At 42.8% G+C, this 25,935-nt stretch overlaps 1 protein-coding gene and 1 non-coding gene across 8 annotated transcripts; both read right to left on the reverse strand.

Annotated features, from left to right (window-relative positions):
• Positions 1-755: 755 nt before the first annotated feature.
• Positions 756-23,953, reverse strand: Cwf19l1 (CWF19 like cell cycle control factor 1). 7 transcript variants are annotated; one of them, XM_087578198.1, is made up of 15 exons: positions 23,844-23,935; positions 23,516-23,669; positions 22,982-23,066; positions 22,178-22,240; positions 21,331-21,432; positions 18,960-19,174; positions 16,721-16,839; positions 14,755-14,839; positions 12,929-13,069; positions 11,800-11,911; positions 10,797-10,876; positions 4,964-5,173; positions 4,116-4,235; positions 3,401-3,498; positions 760-1,507 (listed from the first exon to the last, which is right to left on the reverse strand). In XM_087578198.1, the coding sequence occupies exons 6-15, from the start codon at positions 19,047-19,049 to the stop codon at positions 1,363-1,365; spliced, it is 1,200 nt and encodes a 399-aa protein (XP_087434324.1). In that variant the 5' UTR covers positions 19,050-19,174; positions 21,331-21,432; positions 22,178-22,240; positions 22,982-23,066; positions 23,516-23,669; positions 23,844-23,935; the 3' UTR covers positions 760-1,362.
• On the reverse strand, positions 4,425-4,567 carry Snora12 (small nucleolar RNA, H/ACA box 12). The gene has a single exon (XR_015655867.1). It is a non-coding gene; the product is annotated as a small nucleolar RNA SNORA12 (small nucleolar RNA).
• Positions 23,954-25,935: the final 1,982 nt, after the last annotated feature.

A 25,935-nucleotide genomic window follows, 5' to 3' on the forward strand; every position in this document is an offset into this window, starting at 1 on the left:
ATATTCAATCTCAGAGTCCTTACTTTGGGGAACAAAGAGGCCGGGTGAAAAAGCTCTTGGTTATAGTGTTTGCCCTTTTATTTTATAAGTTCACTCTGGCCTATACTCTGATAATCCTGAAGCCCAATCACCAACCTACATCTGCATGAGTTTGAAAATTATCTACCACACTCTGGACACATTTGTGAGATAACTCAGGTATCTTAAACACATGAAACATCAAAAATGTATTCAAAGCCCTCTCACCAATTTTGATCTGCATGAGTCTTAGAAGCATCTAATGGCAATGTGGACACATGTACTGGGTAACTCTGGTATTTTAAATATCTAAAACAACACATTCAAACTAACTCATCTTATGTCCTTAATCTACCACTTTTTTTTTTCTGGAGCTGGGGACCGAACCCAGGGCCTTGCGCTTGCTAGGCAAGTGCTCTACCACTGAGCTAAATCCCCAACCCCTACCACTTCCTTTTGAAATTAGACTCTAGACTCTAACAATGGGCAGCACACTAGGGCACTCACTAGCTATATTCTTGGAACTTATGTCCTAGCATACCAGAGTTAAATATCCAAAAGACAGAATGGACTCTCTTATGTGAATAAGAAAACAGAAGCAAAGGCCAGGCTTGGTTCCCTTCCCCAGACCCATTTGCTTGTGTTACTCTGGGATAAGTGCTGGGGATTAAACTTTGGTCTCATATACACATACTTTCATTTCAGAGGCCATAAGCAACATAAGACATTTGTCAACCTTAGTAAAGTGTTCCCTTTTTATTACAAGATTTGAGGGACATTATTTTTACATTTTGGGGAGGTGAAGGTGAGGATGGGGAGGCGAGATGGGTCTCACACCATAGACCAGACTGTCCTGAAACTCACGGTGTAGTCCAGACTAGCCTTGAATTCACAGCAATCCTCCTGCCATAACTCCTCAATTTCTGAGATTAGAAGCAGGAGCTACCATACCCAATGTGAAAGGTTTAAAAGTTTGTGAGGATGTGGAGAAACAGAGCTGTCTTAGAAATATGTAGCAGATGTTCTTTTAACATATTGAATCTCAAAATGACTTCTTTTAAAAAGGTCAGAGGCGGGGCTGGGGATTTAGCTCAGTGGTAGAGCGCTTACCTAGGAAGCGCAAGGCCCTGGGTTCGGTCCCCAGCTCCGAAAAAAAGAACCAAAAAAAAAAAAAAAAAAAAAAAAAAAAAGGTCAGAGGCCTCCTACTGCAGGCGGGTCCATGGGAATATACTGAAAAAGAGGAAGGGGGCAGCCCCTACGAGAGACTGTAGTTTCACTTTCAGAACAGGCTGGAACAATCTTCTGTGCCATCAGTGTGACCTGTGCTGTGCCCTTCCCTTTGGCTAGTCATCCAGAGTGAAGTCAAAGGGTTCAAAGTCTTTCCTGAAGCGGCGAGCCAGGGCCTCCTCCTCATCCTTACTGGTTTGACACTGCCTCCAGTCAGCCTTCTCAGGAATGTTGAGAATAGCTTCACTGGCCAGCACCTCCCTGCAGAGTACAAAGAAGAGAAAATGGGAGTAGTGATGAAAGCCACCTTCTAGTGTCATCTAAAGAGTATGCAGATTGCTTACAGCTCCCACTGGTCTCCTACCCTGACAACATCTCTGCCATATTAAGTGTCCTTTCCGACTCCATTTATTTCTCCTTTCCTGGAACAATGTGGAACCACAATATTAATACTTAAGGAATGAACACCATGTACAAACGTCTGAAAAATCAGAGATCCAGTCCATGCTCTGGTACTTCATGTCTCTGCCTTAAACTATAGTTTTCACATGCCAAGTAGACCGAGTTTGCTGAGGGCATGGTTTAGAGTCACATGTTATGCCCATCCTCACTTAAAGCTCTTCTACCTGTCCTCCTAGCCCCTCGTTTGTGAGTACACAAGAAAGTTCAATGTGAAGACAACAACTTATATAGACACATACACAAGCAGCTTCTAAGCTCTACCAATATACACTTTTCCTTGAACTTACTTTAATATGTTAGAAACAATTCTATTTGGCTCATTTCAGCTTTAAAGGTACAAGAAATAGAAAAGGCAGAAATGAATCACAGTGGTCTAAGGTCAAAGGACCTAAACTCAGACTTTGGTTTGCCTGGCAAACCATGAGCATTGTTTCTTCATATGTAAAATGAAGATAAAGCCGTCTTCTCTATTAAGTATAGAATGTGTCAATTATACATTTGTATTCTGAAATTTTTCAGTGTTGAAACATAAACAATGACCATGATCACAAGAAGATGTGGACCGTACATGGCTGTGTCCATTGCCTATGTCCCCACTGCGTATCTGCATGTGTTCCTAAGGAAAGACTAAGAACGATAAGAACAGGAGTGGGTACTTGTTCTCATGTATCATTTATTTGGATTTGTTGGATTATCCAGTGGGGCAGTCTCTCGGAGGCTTTCCAGATTAGTCTAGGATTGGCTGAAGGCTCATTCAAAGCCCAGTATAAACCACTGGGAGTGGTCAGAGAAGAGCTGCAAATCAGAGATCAGCACACATACTCTGTTCCCTCCACAGGGCTTTCAGAATGATGCAGAATAACAGGGTTAAAGACCTCCATCTTGGTGTTCACTACACTAAGGTTTGAACCTGTGACTGTGACCATGGCCATGCTACTTAACTCACCTTAAGATACAGTATACAGGGGAGTAGCCACTGGCCAGGTGTGACTATTTAAATTTAAGCTCACTTCCATTTTCTCTTTTTCATTCTATGTATTTATTTGTACGTGGGTTCACGCATGCCATAGCACCTGTGGTCAGAGAACTCACGGTTGGGCCTACCATGTAGGTCCCAAGGATCAAACTACGTCACAGGTGTGGCAGCAAGCTGTCTCATCTCACTGCCCCTCAGTCTCATTTTCAAGTATCCAACAGCACGTGTAACGTGTGCTTCTCGGATCAGTGCAGCTTTACAGTGCACTTTCATGTCTGTATGGAGTTCTGCTGGGATCACGGGATACCCACAACACAACCGGAAGGCAGAATGAACAATGCCTGGAAAGCTCGTGCCAGTGTGTGAGCCGGCACAAATGCAATGGCCCTGCTTTGTTCCACCAGGAGCGCCCTCATGGTGTCTTCCCCTCTGCAGTCTCTCCCTTACTTACTCTCAGCCTTTCATGGAGCCTTGCAATTGGTAGAAAGAGCCCTTCCTTCCTACTCCAAGTTTCTAAAGTATACTGTTCCTTAAGATTTGTTCATGGTACTTCCAGTTCTGCAGCCCAAGGCTGTAGCAGTGATCTGCTCTAAGACTTAAAACTTCCTAGGGCTGGACCCTTCCCTGGTTGGTTTTCACTGACTGTCCATGAAGCCTGTCACCATGTTTATAACAGGTCAAATGAAATACACTAAATAGAGTGAAGACATACAAACCTCCCAAATTGCAATGGAAAATTCTTTTTAATTCTGTGGAAAAGCTTTTCTCCTGTGTCAAGTTCAACATAAAAATACGCTGCTCCTGGCTGTGCAATCTGAAGTAAACAGAAATGTGTAAGGACAAATAAATTTAAAAACAGTGTGACACACTATAGGAACCAGCGTTTAAAATGCCAATCTATTCCCATGGTACCCATCCTTCTAAGTTCCCATCACAGGAAGTGTCTAATTTTTTAAATTCATATGTGTTTGTATATGTGTACCTGTTCCCATGCGTGGGGTTACATATACAGGTGTGTCCACATGCCTGTGGAGGCCAGAGGATGATGCTGGGTGACTTTTTCAGTTCTTACCACCTCAGTCTTTGAAGCCGGCAAGCCTGTCGCTTTTCAATTTAGGGCCAAGAAGCTCTTGTCTCTCCCCCCTCAGCACGTGGACCACAGGCACATGTCCCAGCTCATGACATTTACACGGCTGCTGGAGATCACACTCAAGTCCTTGAAGCCATCTTCCCAGCTCCCAGAAAAGTCTAATTCCTTACTTTTCCTAGCAAGGCACTGAGACTTTGCTATGATGACGTCTTCCCCTCTAGTCTTATCAATATCTTGTATTTCTAGTACCAAATGGCCCATTACTTAGTACCTCTGCTTCAACATGTCAAAAACTCAGATCTTAACTCCTCCCTAGATGTCACCACCCCTTACTGATTTACCTGCTTTATGTCTGAATGTTCTGGAATTTCCAACAGCTCTATCTGTTGCTCCTGTGCCTGGGTAATGAAGGCGTCTTTAATGTCATCTGTAACACAGCAGCTGAGGGGCACAGGAATGACCTGGGTTGGTGTGGGAGGAATAGAAAAAAAAAACTCTTTGTATTGGTTCCAAAGAAGTTGAGTCTTTAAAGCCCTAGGGAAGTAGCAAACCCATCACTGGGGTGGAGAAACACCCCTCAGCATAGATTTTCCTCAGGCCAAACAGCCTCCATTGGATTGGCTGTAGGACTTAAACTTATGAGAGCTGTCACATATGGGAGCCAGTCTGTTATTAGGAAACACTCAAGAGAGACTTTGTCTCTAAGCCTTTGCCAGCTCCTACATAATGTATGTGGCAGAGTCAGGCCCATTTGAACACTTAACAAATGCACCAGGAAGACACTACCACCAAAGAGACAAATCACTCAACTTCCAAAGTACTAGCCCCATGCTAGCTGGAAACTATTCCCTACCTCTACGCCTTCATTCCTGCTGGGCTTCCACATGAACTAGCCACATCTTACCCAGCAATTTCATGTACTCACCTTCCTTGGAACCTTTCCTAACGATCCGCTCTGTCTACACAGGGCACACACCATCTTGCTGTTCAGTTACCTCCAGCATGAACTTCTCTGGGATTATCAGCAGATATGCCCAGCCCTCTAAATGACCACCATTCAAATATTATCATGAAAACAATATCAAGTGCTCTAAGTATTAAAATTAAATACTGAGGTCATCATTATTTAAATTTATCAATATCAAGGTCCCGACAGTGATTTCCAAGTTCCTGGGCAGAAAACACATACCTGAAGCTGGAGGTGATGGCTCTTATAGTTTCTTTCAAATAGAACACAACGCTTCCCTCGACTCTTAAAGAAGCGTTTCAGAGTATCCTTATATTTCTCTACCTCTTCCACCACCTCTGCCGAAAGCTCCACAACCGACTGGTAGTGTCCAATGGGCAGGATGAGGACATGGTCATCAGATAAGCCTCCTTTGGCCAGGGCAAGGTAGCACTGAAGAAGAATCACAGAAGCAAGACAGCAAGCCTATATGTATGACTGTCCACTCACAGAGAAAAACCTATACACACACAGTGAGCCTGAGCTACAGTAAGAAATGCTCAAGATGCTGCCCGCTTCCAGCCAGAACAGGATGACAGGCTCTTGCTATGTTGTACTGGGCAGCCTCAAATTCAATCCTCTTGGCTCAGCATCCAAGCTCTGGGACTATAGCCCTGGACCAATACACCCAATCCAAGATAGTCTTTTGTTTATTTGCTTTGTTGTTGTTTTTGTTTGCTTTTTTTTTTTTTTTTTTGAGGTAGGGTTTCTCTGTGTAACAACCCTGACTGTCCTAGAACTCATGTTATAGATCAGGCTGGCCTTAAACTCACAAGAGATCCACCTGTCTCTGCCTCCTGAGAGCTGGGATTAAAGACATGACCCACCATGCCTGACTCAAGATATTCTTTTTTTAAAAATTATTATATATAAGTACATTGAAGCTATCTTCAGACACACCAGAAATGGGCATCAGATCCCATTACAGATGGTTGTGAGCCACCATGTGGTTGCTGGGATTTGAACTCAGGAGCTCTGAAAGAGCAGTCAATACTCCAGCCATCACTCCAGCCCCCAAGATACTCTTAATAGAAATTATATTTTAAAAGATTTGATTTTAAAGGTTAGAACAGGAGCTGGAGAGATGGCTCAGTGGCTAAAAGCTGTTCTTCCAAAGGACCCAGATTCAACTCCTACCATCCCCATGGTAGCTCATAACCATCTACAATGCCAGTTTCAGGGAATCCAATGCCCTATCTGGTCTCTGCAGGCACATGGTACACCAACATACCCATATACTTAATACATACATACATACATACATACATACATACATACATACATACATGATTTTAAGGTCTAGATAGCATTTTAAAGTATCTTCTAAAGAATGGGGATCAGTTTTAACAAATTTCCATGAAAATAACAAATGAACTCAGGGCATACAAGAAGGGCTTTGGTTTTAAATGCTAGAGTTCAAAAAGACTATTTGGGGTATCCCAGGATCTAAACTTTAAAGCAATTTTCAGTTACTATCACTTTCCCTTTGACCATAAAAACAATAATATTTCTTATTTCAAATGACTCCTTCCTTCCTCCCCCAGAATATCCAACCCCACTCCTCTCTCCCTAATACACTTCTGGGCTCACAAAAAAGGCTAAGGTGCCATGATCAGCACGAGTCTTCCCACAGCTGTAAGGTGCTAACTAAATTCTATAGTCAAAGGAAGGAAGTCTACAACCCAATAGGATGAACCTCAGATAAAAAGCCAGAGCACTCTGTTCCAATAATGACTCTCAGTCTTTAATAACAACACACATTTAAGCATGCGCACAAAATAAATCAAGAAACAAACCAACCAACCTGCACATCAGGTGAGGAGGCTGCCCTTCCCCAGCACTCAGCAGGTAGAAGAGGACAGTCCGGCCTCAGCCCTGTCAAGACCAGCAACAGTAAAAGAGAAACGAAACCATCCAGACAGGTGGTACTGCTCTAACAGTCATGATGTGAAAAGAAGGTTTGAGTGAGCAGGCAAAGGGCCAAGGAATATCAATACAGGGAAGTACATAGGGACTTAAAAACAAACTGTACTTTTAGTGTGGTGGTCCCAAAGCTAAGGCTGAATAAGAAAGTCCAGAGGCTCCTCCCTGATCTACTGACAGAGAACTAAACACATGCACAGCTGGTTTCCCAAGAGATTTCAGTTCACTAAAACCTCAAGGAGCAGGACATGGTGACACACACTTATAGTTCTACCCACTCTGGAGGCTAAAACGGGAATCTCAAATTTAAGACCAGCCTAGGAACAGAGGAAGAGCCTTACCACCAATAACCAAACAACATCCTCCCCAAATCCTCAGAGGAATTGAAAGTTTTTATTCATAGCCATTTGTTGCATTTGTTTAAAAAGGTTACTCTAGAACCCTTTATTTTCTAGCCTTTGTCACAGGCTACTGCCAAAGATGTCAGCTTTATACTGATGTGTGTTCTTTAGCTATTTAACGGCTAGACCAAGTGGCTGTGCACACCTCTAATGTACATCAGTTGTCACACACTATTTCCCACTTTCCCAGTGCTCTGCTCTTTCAAGCTCTTCTGACCTGTTTTATACTTGGGTGGTCTCTAACCATGTAAACGGATAAAGGGCCTAAATGAATGTTCCCCGTGGGGAACATGGACATGCAATCCTTGCTCGGGGCTCAGGGGACTCCCCTTACCACACCGTTAGCACACTTTATGTACCTTCCTAAGGAAGAAAAGCACAGCAGCTCAGAGACAGCCCCGAGGAAAATGTAATACAAGAAAAGCAAGAGGAATGACCAGGAAGACTGCGAGCCCTTGCTGGGACTCAGAAGCCCAGAGAAAGCTCAGCGCAGTGCAGATTTGACTCTCAGGCAAGCACCAGTCTAGGATAAACTGTTCGAGGCCCTCTACTTTGCGGTTAGGAACTTGGTCAAAAGCGTTCCTAAAGACACCTTTTGCTGGCTTCAGATACAAAGGAACAGTTTCCTTCATTTCCCAGGCCCATTTCCTGGGGAATAAGCTGTGGGAAGCAAAGAAAGAACATTTTACCCCAAGACCTAGAGGCCAAGCCATCCGCTCCAACCCCTCCTCCTCCCCCACGGGCCCTGGAACCTTGTATGCTTCCCTAAGAAAAGGCAGCTCGAACCTGCCTCCCTGAAGGCTGTGTAAGGGAGAAGATTGGCAAAAGGTTAATCCAGTGAGGGGAGCCCAAAGCTGATCTAAAAAGAGCACACCCACAAAAGTCAAGGCCTGTCAAGCTTGCTGTCAGAGCTCATCCACGACCTTACAAGCCAACTGTGTGGCACAGGCCTTGACTCCAGAACACCTCCCTGGACAGGATGCCAATAGTTAAGATGAAAAACAGAAATAGGTAAGTTTAGGCCTCTTCAGTTGGAAAGGAAGTGAAAATCAAAGTGAGACTCCAGTTGGTCTACAGGAGCTCACAAAAAAGGAACTCTCAGATTGTTAAGATGAAGAGGAAAAGTCACCTTTAGAAACCAAAATTGAAAGATATCAATGAAAACCAGATGAACACCATCTGTCTGCAGAAGTGTTACACAGTAAGCTGGCTTTGAGAACATCCAGTTTAGACTTAACTCTGGTGACTACTTCACTGTAAGTAAAAGACTTATCTTTACAAAGCCTGAACTGCGAGCTCTGAGAAAAAGTATAAACCCAATGACTTCCCTGAGACACACGGTGTTTTCCACCTGAAAGGATGTCAGATTCATTTGAAGTGGAAGGATCTACTTCTACTCCGAACTGGGGAAAACCGGCCTGTAATCTGTGCAGTGCCATCTGCTGAAAGCCTATATAAAAGCAGGAAGAAAGAAGCTGATGCTCTCTGTCTGTTTGCGTCCACATTGATAACAAGTCTATTCCTTCACTAGCATTAAAGTTTACTTCTTTGGGGTTCACTGATATACTGCAGACCAGCTAAGCTATCCAGCCTCATGGACTGTACAATGACTGGATTCTTTGACCTGCCATAGGTAGACAATTATTGTTGGACTGACCACAGCTAGTAGTAATTCTAATAAATCTCCATGCTATATGTAGAGAGATTTATTCTATAATGCTACTCCAGAAAACCCTCACTGTACAATCATTGACTGGAAAACTGACTATCACTTTAATCTTTCTAATGCTTAATGAACGTCAGTTCCTAGTAGTAGTTTTGTTTTGTTTTTGTTTGTTCTCAAAGAAAAAGCCTCACTTTGAAGCCCAGCATAGCCATAGCCTAGAATTCTTGAGGCAGTCCAAACTGACCTTGAATTTGTGATAATCCTCCTGCCTCAGTTTCCTGAGTGCCGTGATTACAGGCATAAGACCATGCTAACAATATCGACATTTTAGATCTAGTATGTGTATATAAATGACACATGACCCCCTTCTGTTTTCACTATTTTTTTTTTTTTTTTTGGTTCTTTTTTTCAGAGCTGGGGACGTTTTCACTATTTAAAATAGGGAAAATCAAGGAATATTTAAAACAGTGAGAAATTAAAAAATGAACTCAAAATTTCAAGAAACATAGATGAATCTAAGACATATACAGAAGATTTATCCTGTGGAGGGAGACAGAGAAGGAGAGTGCTTATGAAAATGACTCCATAAAACTATAATGCCTACAGTCTGAAAGGCAGGCAAAGGGCTATGGATGGATCTCAATGGCAGTGCTCTTGCCCATCATGCATAAGACCCTGACTTCAGCCCCCAACACTACCAAGAAGGGAGGAAAAGACGTTAAGCAATATTGACATGAATATGGAAAGGTCAAATTCTCATAGTGTTGCTGTTAGGAGCATAAAATAATGCAGTGATTCTGGAAATCGGTTTGACAATTTCTTAAAAAGTTAAAAGAGCTGGAGAGAGAGCTTAGTAGTCAAGAGCACACGCTACTCTTGCCGAGGACCTGAGTTCAGTTCCCAGCACCCATGTCAGGTGGCTCACAACTTTCTATAGCTCCAGCCCCAGGGATCCTGAATCCTCAGGCTCAGGCACTCACATGCACATACAGCAACACACACACACACACACACACACACACACACACACACACACACACACACACGAGATTAAAAACAAAATTCTTTGTTAAGTTTAAATACAAATTTGCAAATTATTGAGACATTCTACTTCTTAGTATCTATCCAAAAGAAATGAAAATAAATGAGTTTGTTTCACAAATATATGTAAATATTATTATTATATGCAAACACCAGAAACATTATTCCTGAGAACTATAAAATGATATTAAATCAACTGCCTAGTGATTTAGAAAGCGGTAAGTGAATAGATAAATAATATGCCTGTATAACACTAATTGGCAGTAAAACATTTATACATGAATTATAATATGTATAAAACTTAAAAACATGACTCTAGTCAAAGCAGACACACACACACACACACACACACAATGCATTACATGATTTCAGTTAAATGTCTAAAACCTCATAAACCTAAAAAGATAAAAAGTATGCAATTGGTAGCCAAGGCTGAGAGTTGATACTGAAATTAATATAAATGTGTTTAAGAAATTTTGTTGGACTGATGGAAATGCTCTAAAGTTCTACTTTATAATTTCTTTTTGAAACAAGGGTCTCTGTGTGTGGTGCTAGCTGTCCTAGAAGTTTCTGTGTAGACAGACTTGCCTTGGCCTCCAGAGATCACCTACCTCTGCCTGAGGACTGGGGTTAGACGTGCAACAGCACACCCAGCATGGGAACCTCTATTATGTGATGTTGCATAATGCAATAAACTTACTAAGTATCAATGAACTACAAATTCAAAATGTGAAAATTGTCTGGGAGTGTTGGTTCAACCATTAATCCCAGCATTTGGCAGAGACAGGAGAATCTCTGAGAGCTGGAGGCCAGCTTAGTCTAGTGAGTTCCAGGGTAGCCAGGGCTACGTAGAAAGACCCTGACTCACAAAGAAAGGAAGAGTGGGTGGGGTAAATTTGATGCACAGATCATATACTATGTAAAATTAGTAAAACCAAGTAACAGGCATTTCCTTCTCTGCCACCCACCTATGGAAGTAACTCACATGTGTGCCAATGTTGACCACCAGATGCTTTTCCACTTCAGGGCTGGCAAGGCAAAACCAACACGGTCCTGGAGGCTGAGCTGCATAGGAAAGATAGGGAAGCATTAAGATCCAATCACCACAGATATAATCACCTGCACAAGCTTCCTCGTGGCCAAAGGGATGGTTTAGCAGGTCAAACGCCTGCCACAAAGACCTGACAACTTGAGTTCCATACCCACTCCAGAAAGCTGTCCTCTCACTTCCACAACACAGCACACATGCATGCACGCGCGCGCGCACACACACACACACACACACACACACACACACACACACACACACACCAACAATACTAACACTTTCAACAGAGAATTCATTGTTATTCACTGCTGTCTTGTCTGCCATACAGCAAAGACCACAAAGACTTCCACAATGAGCAGGACCTGTGGTTCTCACTATGGCTGCCAATGCCTGGCACCACTGTCAATGAAACTAAACCTCCCTTTGAAGCCCTCTGAATTGATAATTGATCCACAGGTGGTGGTCCACAAATAGATCATCCAGTGACGAAAGCAGCATACAAACTGGCAATAGGCTGCAATGAGAGAACACTGACCTGGATGGGGGGGTCACTTAAGCACCCCCAATTCTAGTCCTAGCTCTGACAACAGCTAGCCACATAACTGTGGGTCTACCTACCTTCCTAAGTTCAGATTCTCCTCTTTAAAACAACAGGGTGAAGAAAGAGGATCTCACTGAAGCAGCCTAAAGTCCTCCTCCTCAGCTTTGGTCTGCTATTACTGCATGAACCCACATCAGTTTTATACTCGCCACATTTTACACAGACAGACAGAGCTTTTCCCTTGTCCCTACAGGAAGAGTCTCAGGCCATCTTTACATGATTCTGTTTTGCTCCTGATGGCTCTATGAAAATTTTCTTTGCCAGAAGATGTTCTTAGCAATGCAACTTTCCAAACAATCCCCCAAAGTCAATGCTCTCAATGGAGACCAAGGTACTTACGAGGCTTGCGAGGGTGCTTAGCATGAGGGGGCTTGTTATCCCTGCCTGTGGATGACCGTTTCCTTCCCTGCTTCTCATTCAAATCGAAGAAGAATTGACAGGCTGACTCTTCCTGCAAGGGTCAATGAGAAGGATGTCACTCAGCCAGCCTGCAGACACGTAACCAAGCAGAAAACAAAAGGGAGCTGCCTTGTCTCTCACAGATTTCCTCAGCCCCTCCTTGCCTATTCTAGGAAAGACAAGTACATCCCAACCCTGATGCCCATGGGACTCTCAGTATCACATCTCAGCATCCAAAACCATTACCAAATCTATCTCTTCTGAAAAGTAAGCTAAACGCAAGATGTACAGCAACTTTTCTCTAGGCCAGAGCAGAATGAACCTAACTCCATTTATCTCCTTTCTCTCCCAACAATGACATGAGCAGCCCTGAAATTTCAGAACGAAGCAAGTCTGATCCAACTTCAACTGAAGGGGAGAAAGGATGAGCCACTTGGGGCACAGGAGAGGCAGGAAAAGGTTTTGGAATGAACAGAAAGGAAATTTGACCGACCGGCCTTGCTTCAATGGAGAGACAACCTCTTCAAAGAAAATTTCTCTACTGAAATTATCATAAAATCATAAATCTGCCACCAACAGATCCTTGCCTCAAAAACTGAGAATAATCATCTCAGACAAGGAAAAACAATAAGTCACCTCAGACAAAGACTCAGCATAGAACTGTTAACCCCAAACACAATTTAAAAACAAGCTTCATTTTTCTTCCTTCTCCTCCCTCCTCATTTTTAAGATGATGTCTTTCTGTATAGCCATGGATGGGCTGGCCTGATTTTTCAAACAGTTTCTCTGTATATCCCTGGCTGCTCTAGAACTCACTCTGTAGACCAGGCTAGCTGAGAAGTCAGAGATCTGCCTGCCTCTGCGTCTGCCTCTACGTCTGCCTCTGCCTCTGCTGTGACTAAAAGTGTGCACACCTGCCACCTGGCAGGACCTTCTAAATATTATCATGATTTGCCAGGAGGAAAAACATTAAGAGTTAAAAACTGAAGTTGTTTGATGTATGAAACTATAAGCAGGAAAGGCCCACAGAGAGCAGCCGACTGAATGCCAGTTCACAACTGGAACCTACCTGAGGGGCAGGGATTTGTTTCCCTGCAGCGGCTTGCTTCCCAGATTCTCGGTAAGGGTTCTCAGTGACATCCGGAGGCTGCTTTACCAGCTCGGCTACAGCCATCAGCTTCATAGGAACAATACTGAAGGCATAAAGATACTCCAGGAAAAAAAGAGTAACGTTAGGAAAAAGGCTTGTGTCTCTCTGTGACCAACCAGGTTATGATGACAATTTCACTGAAAGTCTCTGACATTGAGAAAATTACAAGCCCATTGTGGTGCTATAGTAGTGTAGTCAATGTCCAACCGGTGGCCTCTGAAGTGGCTAAGGAGGGCTCACAAAGTAATGAGTAAGAGAGCAAAGCTCCAGCCCTTAAACAGGCTAAGCTCCTCACTTGGAGACCGGTACAGTGACAACCTTTAAGGTTCAAGGGGACTTGCTCTTTAAGCCTTGAAGAAAAACTTTTTGTTTATGTGACCTTTGTTAATAGAACCACGGAACTCCAATGCCATCTTCTTAATGAATATTCCAACTGGAAAAGGCAAAGTCTCCCCTCTCTGACACAATTCTCCCATATTCTGCTACCTTTCCTTAGGGACTAGCAGCAAACAAGAAAACAATTCATATATATTTTATAAATCTTGGGCTAATGGCATAAGATAAAAAACTTAAGGCATGGGGTTGGGGATTAAGCTCAGTGGTAGAGTGCTTGCCTAGCGAGCACAAGGCCCTGGGTTCGGTCCCCAGCTCCGAAAAAAAAAAGAAAAAAAACCAAAAAACAAAAAAACTTAAGGCATAAATACATGTTTTACCTCAACAAAATAATGGAAATGAAATTTGAAGTTGTAAGGATAGATTAACTTCTGTTTAATTGAGTGGGGGGAGGATCAATAAACTCGGTCAGAGTGTAGAAAAGGGGAAAAGAAAAACATTCACTGCTGAGAAGGTCATAGATTGGAATAAAGATTTGAGCTGGATGTGCTTGTCCAGTCCACACTGTGCCTATGTGTCTCTGAGACTGAGTAAGAGACTGAAATCATACAGCTCTGCTCACCAGGGAAGTTCAGCTTAAAACATCAGTCTAGCTTTGCTAAGAATGGGCTTCAAAGCTTAAAAAAGAGAAAAGGGGCAGGAGTTAGCTTATCTCATGAACGCTGTCTCTGGTGTGCTGTAGAGGACAGTCAGCTACAGAGGAAGATCACAGCCTATGCCCTCCTTTCACTACTTATTCTGGTATTAGCTGTCTCACTCAACCGTCCAACTTTTAGCATTAGCAAAGCATTCCCAGGGAAGTAAAAAATACAATCTCTTTTTCTGGTCTGTCTTTCATCATCTGCACTATTTTCTAGATTCCAGGTATAACTACTAATTCAAAAAGCCAAGGAAGTACTAGTATATATATATACATATGTATACATGCATACATGTTTTGCTTTGGTTGTTGTTGGCTGGCCTGGAATTCACTCCTGCTGGGATTAAAGGTGTGTATCACTGTGCCTAGCTTGAAGAATGTTCACAACAGGATTTTATTGTTTCAGGTAAATGAAGCTGCTAGAAGGAGGCATGCCTATCATCTGAGGGCAGACTCACGTGTAGCAACAGAGGCAAGCACATGGATGTGGAAGGAAGGAAGGAAGGAAGAAAGGAAGGAAGAAAGGAAGGCAGGCCGGCCATTCCCACTGAATATCTCAGGGACACACCTTTTTCTAAGCCTCCTACAAGCCACTCAAGGAAATTTAACCTTTACAAGGAGTCCCTGAAGCTGTGACTCAGGGACCACAGAGGACTTAAGGAGGCCAGAAGCTCTGAAGGCCGAGTAACCAACCAAGCACTCCAATCTTTACCTTCTTCTTTTCTGGATTCCCAACATTCGCCAGGGCTATGAAGCGAGTGGCATGCTGCGCACTTTCTTGTAGAACGACATGGTTTCTGAAAGGCACGACAACCGACCTCATCACTACAAATCAACAGCTCCCATTTTTGCCTTAATTCCTGCCCTTCCAGTGCCACCTGCCCCTGCCCCCCCCTTTCCTGTTAATGGGAGAGTTGGTGCTGAGGGATGGAAAGAGGACCTGTAAATGCTGCTGGTGGGGTGGGAAGCTGAGCAGCAGCTCACGCCTAAGTCAGAGCCGCCACCTGACCTGGCACCACTAGGCTTACACGCAAACCCCTTCATGGGAACAGTGGAACCACCTAGCTACCCAGCTCATGAGTGGGTTTTTAAATGGTGCACATACACAATGGGATTTCCAACATTAAAACAAAAACACATTTATTTGCAGGAAAATGGACTGAGCTAGAAATCATTATATAAAGAGAAACAAACTACTCAGACAGACAAACACTACACATTTTCTCTAAAATCTAGATTTAAAAGTGTGTGTGTGCGCGCGCGCAGGTGTGTGTTTATGTGAAATCAGAAAATGAGAGGAAGGACTCTTAACTGTGGTTAGGGTTAGGGTTAGGGTGGGACTGAGACAGGGTCGTGGACCACCATTTTACTCTGGATTTGCAACTGTGAAGTAGATAAGAGTCCACAGGCTCATTAGAAGAACAAGCCTTGAATTCACCACAGGTCATATGACCTTCGAAGCTACCCAGCATTCCAGTGCTTATGGATCCCTAATCTCTTATGTAAAAGACATGAAAACAATGAGACTACAAAAGTATGTTCTAAGTTGAGCAGATATGCATCAAACACTAATATGCAGTATACTTTGATTTTTACAGATGTTGACTTGTCCTGGATGCACGGTAGAACCGTTCTGTTAGCTTCTCTAGCTTTAAAAGTGCTCTGCACTTATCAACACGGGTAACTAAGGGAAGACAAGTGTGAGCAAAGGCAACTCTTAAGGTGCTGGAGGGTGAGCATCAGTACAAATTCTTGGTGGGCAGAGAGAAACACAACGTCTCAGCTTTAGCCCAGGCTGGCTCTGAACTCACTGAAATCCTCCTACTTCAACCTCCAAGTGTAAGGGATTACAGGCAAGACACACCACACCCAGTTCAATGTAAGTTCCTGATTCTCAAACTGAAATTCTAAATTCCAAAGTGACTGTGCCGACAGCTGAGTATTCAAGACTAAATAAAGAACACACACTGATTTGACCTGATGAAGGCAGGACCTCACAGGTGCAGTAGCACATGCCTTCATCCCAGCACTCAGAGGCAGAGGCAGATGGATCTCTGTGAGTTCAAGGATAGCCTGGTCTACAAAGTCAGTTCTGAAATAAGCAGGGCTACATAGAGAGGTCCGGTCTCAAAAAAGAAGCAAACAAAACCCGAAAAACCTATTACTAGGACGTAATACTCTTTAAGGATCACCCAGCATTCTAATAGAAAACCCTAAATTTTTACAGAGTCTTACAGTCTAGCTCCTTTATGTAGTCAGGAAACTTATGAGTACAGCACTTGAATGGGAGATGTCCTCCAGAGGTCATGTGGTTTTTGAACACTTGGTCTCCAGTTGGTGGTACTATTTGGGGAGGTTTCTGGCACTCCCTGGGATGTGGAGCCTAGTTGGAGGAAATATGTCACTGGGGATGGGCTCCTTACAGTCTTGGCCCAATTCCTGAGCACAAATAAACTATAAACAGCCAGGTTCCTATTCCTGCTGCTACCCTCTGGTACCCCACCAGAATGGGTTCTCCTGAACTTAATAAACTAAAACAAACCCTGTCTTCCATAGGTTGACATTTTACCACAGCAACAAAAATGAAACTAACACAGTGCCTTAGGACTCGACGAAACCAAGACACACGGCTAAATGGGAACAGAGTTTACAGAGACCACCCATAAGATGTTACTCACCGGTATGGAAGTCTCTCATAATACGACTTTTCCAACGCGGCAAAATGATACCTCGGTTTCAAGCTTACGGCAAGGCTAGAGATCAAAGCAGAGCCACACTGTTTGGTATCTACTTCTCCCTAGTAAATGGGAACTTGGTTAGCCACACAGACTCAGGAATTATAAAGAAATGTAAAGAAACAAGAAAACGTTTTGAAATATCTTTCAAATTTATACACAGATGCATATTTGCAGTGAACTGCATACCCTAGGGCAATCAAACATTTTAAAACATTGGAATATTAAAATTACAGAATGGCACAATCGTTGGAAACCAGAGGGAACAAGCCACGGCAATTCCTCCACAGTAACCTCTACAACAAACATTAAGACTCCTTTTGAGAAAAGGTCTCTCCCTACAGCCTTTAAACTACATCTGCATAACACGATTCACAGTGCACATGTGTATCTGACAGAGTAAGTCATGGTCGAGAAGTAAGTAAACACTAGCACCCAGAGTGACCAGGGCCCACAGACGTTCAAGGCTCTCATTACCGAACAAGCTGTTCTTCTGTTCAGTCAAGGAAATGGCACAGCCACTCCTATGTTAAAGAGCTTATGGGGGCTTTAACCCAGCACTCGGGAGGCCAAGGCCAAGGCAGGGAGATCAGCCTGGTCTATATGGCTAGTTCCAGGACAGCCAGGGCTACAGAGACCCTGTCTCAAACAAAACAAAACAAAACAAAACAAAACAAAACAAAACAAAACAAACAGAAGCTTCAAGTAAAATGTCTTGTCACGGTAGATTTGTTCACAGGATACTCCTAGCTTTTGTCTTATGCTTGCCTTCTTCTAGCTTTTGCTAAAGAAATCTGATTGACCGTGAACTTGGTTGTAGTATCACAAAGATAGCTAGGTATATTGTTTTCTTCCCCATAAAAATCTTATATGGTTGTTTACTGGCTAATTTTGTGTCAACTTGACAAAAGCTGAAGTTATCACAGAGAAAGGAGCCTCAGTTGAGGAAATGCCTCCATGAGACCCAGCTGTAAGGCATTTTCTCAATTAGTCATTAAGGGGGGTAAGACCAAGCTCGTTGTGGGTGGTGCCGTCCCTGGGCTGGTAATCTTCGGTTCTAAAGAAAGCAAGCTGAGCAAACAAGGGGAAGCAAGCCAGTAAGTAACACCTCTCCATGGCCTCTGCATCAGCTCCTGCTTCCTGCCCTGCTTGAGTTCCAGTCCTGACTTCCTTTGGTGATGAACAGCAATGTGGAGGTGTAAGCTGAATAAACCCTTTCCTCCCCAACTTGCTTCTTGGTCATGGTGTTTGTGCAGGAATAGAAACCCTGACTAAGACATTTCCAAACTTTGACCAAAGTCTCCACTCCTACTGCCTTGTGCTGACTCTTGCTCTCCCAAAATGAGGGACTTCCTTTCTAGAAATGGAGGGACCACAGGTTGGTGGGGAAACTAGGCTCTCTTCTGCTCAACACTCTCCCTGATGACACTGGCTGGCATCTTGATGACTTTTACAGTCACACTCAGTGCTGATCCACACATAGGATGCTCTGGGACATCATTGAAGTTGGGATCTAGTTGTGAGTTCATTCCCAAATTCCCTCCACTGAGGCTCAGCTGCTGCTTTCTACCCTTACACAACCATCCCGAGGCCTTCTTAGGCCATGTCTAGCCATGTCACAGTTTACCAGTAACTGCCCCTTCACAGGACTATTTATAATACAGGGTGGCTTCCAAGGCATCCCAGATTAGTGTCCCCAACAGAAATTCAGTCTCAGCACCTTGTTCCCATCTATTAATATTCACACTACTAGACTCAATCTCACAATGACCCAATTCTGAAATCTATATTAGATAGCCAAACCCAATATTCTGGAATAGAAGAGGAAAATAAATGCAACTGGAGGGATGCCAATAGCTGTAACTCTTTCCACTGGGAATTAATAAACTTGCAAAATATATAAAGAAGGCTAAGGGAGGATACTTGTAAGAGAACATAATTTCAGGAACCATTTGCTTATAATTAAGATTCTGCAATCTTATGTGCAAATTATATGTTTATGAGATCAACTATTTTTGTCGGTAGATGTAGCTTATATAGAATCTTGAAACTTTTTCACAAAATGTTTCTGTAAAAGGCACTAAGAATTAACATATTCAAAATACAGAGAAAAACCCTTAAGAACCCAACTTAAGCCAGTGTAATTCACTTTAAAAATTGCAACTGAACAAGCACTACTCACAGAGGAATTCCCAAAGCTCCCCACATACTTGGGCCACGGGGACGTGAGTAAGATATCAACACCCTTAAACTGGGGTGCAGAACACAGCATCGTTCTCAGGGAAGACACATCTTTGGGACTAAAACTGTAAGCTGGGACTGGTTCATCTAAGGACTCTGTCCCACTGAGGTATACAATCTGCAGCCCAGAGCTTCCAGTGAAGACTCCTTTTCGACCTGGGGTTTAAAGAAAAATGAATGGGTTTTAGTCAGAGCTGCAGGAGAAAATGTGGCACTTCTTTCTTTCCCAGGCCTCCATCCCCTGGCTCTCTGCCTTTCTACTCGCCTGAATGAATGTGACAGCTCCACTCTAAAAAACACTCCTGTTTCCTAAGTTTGAAGAGCTCTTCTGTGTGTGGCGGCTGCTGGTCACTGACTGGAACTGCCAGTGGTCTCTTACCCTGTGCCCAGATTCTATCAATCTGGTGTCTACACCCTAGAGCACCTGACACCTCCCCACCCATGACAGCCTGTCACTACGGTACTGTCACCTCCTGGCTTCCTCTCTCTACCTCAGCTCTCTTCTCAGCTTTATTTTTCATGGTTATGTTACCAACTCCCCAAATTTTAATCTAATCCATCTACTCTAGAAAGAACTATCAGATTATAATCGGCTACAGCGCTTCAGACTATCACAGGTCCAACAAGACCACTGCTGAAAGATGTGACTGAGTGGAATTCACCAAATAAAATGGCTGACAAATACAGGAATGTTCTTAATACAAACTGAAAAAACACACTGAGGATTGTGACAAGTCAGACCCATGTTCAGATTTCAAAATGTCTGTCTCACAAGTGTAGCTAAAAATAAATAAGCAGAGGGCAGAGAGAAGACTCAGGCGTCAAGAGAATTGGCTGCTCCTTCAGAGGGTCTGGGTTCCCAGCACCAACATGGTGGCTCACAGAAGTCTGCAATTCTGGTTCCAGAGATCTCCAAGACTATCAGGCACACATCTGGTGCACATATGTACATATGTGTAGGCAAAGCACCCTTATACAGAAAATAATCATCATTTCTTAAAAGCAGGGATGGTGAGATGGCTCAAGGAAAGGTGCCGGCTTTGCGATCTAGAACCTGGGTTCAGTCTTTAGAACCCACGTAAGGTGAAAGAAGAGAACCAACTAACAACGTTGTCCTCTGACCTCCACTCACACACAAAACAGTAAGCACGGAGACTAGATACAGTTCAGTGGCAGAAGACAAATTTAGCAAATGTGTGAAGCCCTGCGTTTGATCGCCAGTAACATAAATAACAATTAAATTTTAAGTCATATTACAAAAGTTTCCCTCAACATTCTTCCTAAGGGAGTCTCACAGGTGGAAAAAGCTAAAATGGCTTCTATGAGGGCCACAATGTATAGAGAGGCCCAGAGGCAATGACAGACTATGGTGGGTGATGTGTTTCTGTAAAGATAAAGAGCATTTCTAACACAGGAAATACAGATGCTTCCTAGAGATACAAGACCACCAAGAATGTGAAGGAGCCATTTTAGAAAACACTGAGCTGAATAATGGCCAGTGGACAGCAGACTAAGGCAGACAGTGCTGAGGGAACCACAGAACTTATCAACTGCCTTTGTCCTGAAACTGCAGAAATGCAGAGGGCTATGAGCACCTTTAACCTGGAATCAGTGCCCCAGAGAACATAAAAGAGACAAAAGGAATAAAGAAAAACCAAGGAAAACACTACAGACCTGAGCTGCCAGAGCCTTAGACTGAAACCTGGAATAAAGTAGTTAGAAGCCAAATTATCCAGAAGTCTCCAGCAAAGTCAGTGAAGGATGCAGTTTCTCTCATTCAAATGTAACATACACCTTAAGTTCTGCACATAGTGTGGGCAAGGGATTGGTCACTCTGGTTGGCTGAAAAAGTGGTCCAGGGCTCAGAAACAAAAGAGAATCAAGGGGAATCAGAGAAACAGTGAAGAAGAAATACCACTGTCCAAAGGGCTCTAGACACAGACTATGAGGAAAAATCTTCCTCAAAGGAAAAACAAAACAAAATTTTTATTCTCTCAAGCAGGGATGGCAAAAGAATCTAGTCAAAACTTTTCCTGAGAGATTAATCCCTGAAATTTTTTTTTGTTTTTGTTTTTCTTAAGATTTATTTGTTTTATGTATGTGAGTACACTGTCGCTATCTTCAGACACACCAGAAGAGGGCATCAGATCCCATTACAGATGGCTGTGAGCCACCATGTGGTTGCTGGGAATTGAACTCAGGACCTTTGGAAGAGTAGTCAGTGCTCTTAACTGCTGAGCCATCTCTCCAGCCCCCTGAAAAATTCTTTTTTTTTTACTAAATTCATTACAAAAAAAATTTTTTTAACTTACCCAGATAAGTGATATTTTCAGCCAATTCACAGCCATCAGCATCCTGGAAATAGTTGGCTGTTTCCTGGTTATTGGCACCAAGCACATACGTCTGAATAGGAGCTAATGGGGAAAACAGACATGCCACCAATGGTTACTGGGTCTGCTCTGAAAATTGAGAAACGTTTCCTCATAGGAAAAATAGTCATGGCAAAAGTAAAGAGTCTGTGCATCCCCTCCATAGCCAGCCTAAACACGCTCATCACTAAGGACTCCTAATCCAACCCTACAGTTTGACTACTAAGTGATGTCACCAGACCAAAGAACTGCCATCTTAAATGGTCAATGTATATATAATGAAAAGAAATATAGCCTAAAATAAAAAGCATTTAAGAAGAAAAAAAGAAAAAGACATACTTAGCTATACTTATCAGTTCCTGCCACTCTAAATGAGTATCCTTTCTTTGAACGAAACAGAACAAACTTCGAAATGTGAAAAACACACACACACACACACACACACACACACACACACACACATATATATATATATATATATATATATATATATATATATATATATGCCTTCTTTTTAGCCCAATTCGGAGTTTAGGAGGGACATAACACTCTTAGTTACTTTATCTTAGACAGTCCAACCTTGTAGCCTAAGCTGCCCAGTCACAGATTTCTGTCACTCCCGCCTGAGCCTCTCACGTACTGGCATTGTGAGCATGTGCTAACAATACCAAAGCAGCTATGCTCGCCAATGCGTGAGAGAAATCTTCAGCAAACAATCCCGGAAAATGACCAACAGCAGCTACAGCCCGAGAGTCTGGAAGAAACCGGACATAAATAACCATTTCCATACCTTTCTTGCTGCCAGTCCTATACTCCTCCCAGGCAGCGTCTTGGGTAGAGCCAAAGAAATTTCCTACACACAACAGCAGCTAAAATGAGTTTTTTAAAGATAGATGAGATTAAAACAACAACAAAAAATTAAACATTACATTGTTGTCTGTAATCGCCAGCTAATTACTCTATTTAATAGTCTCAAACCAAGTACTTATTCGTTAATTTAACTGATAATTCTATGAATTATTAAACTTTGATGCACTGTCAATCACTCCAAGTTGAGGGTGGGAGAGTGTGAAGCCTTTCAGAAGGCAAAATTTATGTGATCTCCAGAGGTTCCCAGGTCCTCTCTATCCTCCTTCCTTGGAATACACAGCAGTGTTGAAACAGATGACCCAATGGACAAATTTTTCCCTACCTACAGGACTCTCCTGTGTCCTAGGAACTCATAATGTGGCAACTTACGCAACATTCATTTCCAGTTCTTTCTTTACTAAAGCATTTGCACATCTGTTGTCTGATTTGACCCACAGGGCACACTCATGAAGCAAATTTGGGCTTATCAAACCTAGGTCTCAGAACTGGCTAGCTCTGTTCAGTTTGTTTGTTTTTGGTTCAGTAAGAAAGTAGCACGATTTCAATCCCAAAAGTGTACAGAAGGGAACAGTAGTAAAAGAACTCCCCTCCTCTCATCAAACCACAGCTATTTAGTGTTCATATTAAGGACCAAAAAAGGGAAAGTCAATCATAAAATTAACTAAGACCCAGTACTTTAATGTCTGACTACAGAAGTAAAATGTCAGTAAAAATATCATCTTACATCAAAGTTCCCACTTTTCTTCTGAATTGTCCGAACTCTATTGAATAAAACATCGAACTTTCCTTCAACATCTCCACAAGCCAAGCTGCAAACAAGAGATAAACATTATAGCAAGGCCTAGTAAATCTCTTTCAAGCAGGATCACGTTCCAGAACGAAGATTGGATCACATTAAGGAGCTTTTAAACGTTTTGATGATTTCTCTGGGTTAAATACAGTAATATTTACCTGAGTAAAACCCTCGCTTTCTCAAGAAAGCCTTAATTCCTTCCATTAAGCCAAATATCATTATTATATATCCTCCAGAACCATCAACTTTTTCTCTACATTTTCCGCATTCTTTAACGCTTGTTCCTCCTGTCCAGACTTAGCAGCTACCAAGACAGGAACTCGTTTGTGCAACGTTTTCCACCACGCAGAAACACACTGCCACTGCCTAATAATCTTTCTAAATGAAGTCTTGTCTTCGCTAACCGACCCCGCAACAAAAGTACGCCAGGGTAGGGCAATATTTATTTTGTCTGCCCAAACCCACCAATGCACCCGATGTCTGCAAGTATTTGGCTCATCAATACATGCCACGACGGGAGAAATGAAAGAAAGACGGTGTGTCGCAGGCAGAAGAGGCCTAAGAAATAAGCGGTCCGGCTTGGCAAGTTTTTGGTTCTCCCGAGAGATTCGAAAGACACCTGGGCGAAAATGAATAGAGACAGAACAGGAAGCCTCCACTCGTGCTCCCAGCAGCCCTGCGACCTCCCCTCCGTCTTCCCCTTCCGGTCTGGAGAAAGACCCTCACCCACCCCTCCGCCCGCCTCTCTCCCTTTCTCCTATGTGTCTGAGTCTACCGATGCAAGGTCACTCACAGACGCAGCGGCTTTTGAGTCATTGGTAATGACAACCTGCGGGGAGCCGCCACCAAATGCTAGAAACACAAATGCGCGCTCAAGGTTGGAACGCCGGAGCGCAGAAATATGACGTCACACAGCTCAGCCAATAGGAATTACCTATCTACGGGGCGGTAGAGGGATAAAAATCTCTCCGCGGTTTCATTCTGGAAAGAGATGGAGGAATTAAAAAGAGAGAAAAAAATGTATCTTGTTTTCTTTGCTTTAGAAACATTTGGAGTCAGTGAACTGTGAGCGTGCGTGTTTGTATTAGTGTGTGCGTGTGCGCGCGCGCACATGTTGGAATCAGAAGAGGATCCTGATGGTTTGGATCTAGATTTACAGGAGTTTGTGAGGTCTCTGATTTGGATTCTGGGATCCAAACAATGGATCCCATGACAGCAAGCTCTTAAGAGCTGAGTCATCTTTCCAATCCTGGCTGGTGTTTTTGTTTGTTTGGTGTGTGTGTGTGTGTGTGTGTGTGTGTGTGTGTGTGTGTGTGTGTGTGTGTGTGTGTTTACTCATGTGGGCACATGCTTGTGTGAATGCAGGTTCCTGTGGAAGTCAGAGGTTGACATCAGGAGTCTTCTTCCCTTGCTCCCAACCTTATTAGTGAGATAGGGTATCATTTGAACCCAGAGCTCATTGGATTAGAATAGTCTAGAAAGCCATATTGCCCAGACCCCCTAATTCTGCTTTCTGAACGCTAGGATTACTGGCGGGCCCTGAAATTTATCCATCCAGATTTATATGGGTACTGGGGATCCGAACTCTAGTATTTATGTTTTGTGATAAGGGTGACTGAGACATCTCTCTAGCCCCTAAAAAATTTTGTTAACGCATTGAAAGAACAATCATAACTTTGATTCAGCATGTCAGCATGCTGCCAAATTTGCTGTTTTGCTCACATCTCTCCAAGTCCCTTTCATTCTCACTGAGTTATTCAAAACGAAGTGCAGCCCTCCATGTGCACCTCATAAATAAGTAAAAAATTGCCTCCCTTACTTAGGTGACCTTAATATTAGCACATTGAAAGAGAAGTAAATTAATTCAGTAACAAGACCTAATGTACAGGGATGTTAAGGAGTTCTCTATAATCGATTGTATACATGGGGGCTATTTTCATAATTTCATTGGATCTCTTTTTGCTTTGCTTTCCAGACATTGATTTTTCTGAAGGGGCCAGGCCAACCGGCGACTGTTTTTTAAATTTATTTTATTTATATAAGTACACTGTAACTGTCTTCAGACACACCAGAAGAGGGAATCAGATCCCATTACAGATGGTTGTGAGCCACCATGTGGTCGCTGGGAATTGAACTCAGGATCTCTGGAAGAGCGGTCAGTGCTCTTAACCACTGAGCCATCTCTCCAGCCCCCGGCAACTGTTTAATTAGGTCATAGAAACAACTTTCCTGACAAAGGAAAGGCACCCAAGTTATCAGAAATCAAATATGTTAAAGAATCTCAAATCTCTGATTTTCTTATCATTCCTGCAATGCTTTTAAGGGGGATATTAAATTATTTGCCGCATACATAATAATACCCCTGCTTTGTTGGTAACTTAAACCTTTTTCTTACTTTTTGGATAATTCAGCACTCCCAGGAGTGGCTTTCAAGACTGAATCCTGCCAATATGAACAGCTATATGATTTCAGAGATGGTTAAACAACAGTAAAATATGAAAACTGGTCTGTGAAATTTGTCTGTATTATTGTTACAACTTTCCCGTAGGTTCAAGTCAACTGTAAAAATGAAAACTTATCCTTAGGAAAGGAGTTGCTGGGGATGGCTTAATAGGCTGTAAGTGTGGAAATAACAAGATATTTACTTTTGTAAGTGGGGCCCTTGTATACATAAGAATTCTAGTGTGGAGGGGGGGGCTGGAGAAATGGCTCCATGGTTAAGAGCACTTTTGCCCTTGCAAAGGACCTGGGTTCCATTCCTAGGAATCATGTGGTGGTTCATAAACATCAGTAACTCTAGTTCCAGGGTTCAACACCCTCTTCTGACCTCCATAGACACCAGGTACACACGTAATGCACATATATACGTGCAGACAAAACAGACA

The sequence above is a fragment of the Rattus norvegicus genome, chromosome 1, assembly GCF_021556685.1.
Source record: "Rattus norvegicus strain SHRSP/BbbUtx chromosome 1, alternate assembly SHRSP_T2T, whole genome shotgun sequence".
In the NCBI taxonomy this organism is placed as follows: domain Eukaryota; kingdom Metazoa; phylum Chordata; class Mammalia; order Rodentia; family Muridae; genus Rattus; species Rattus norvegicus.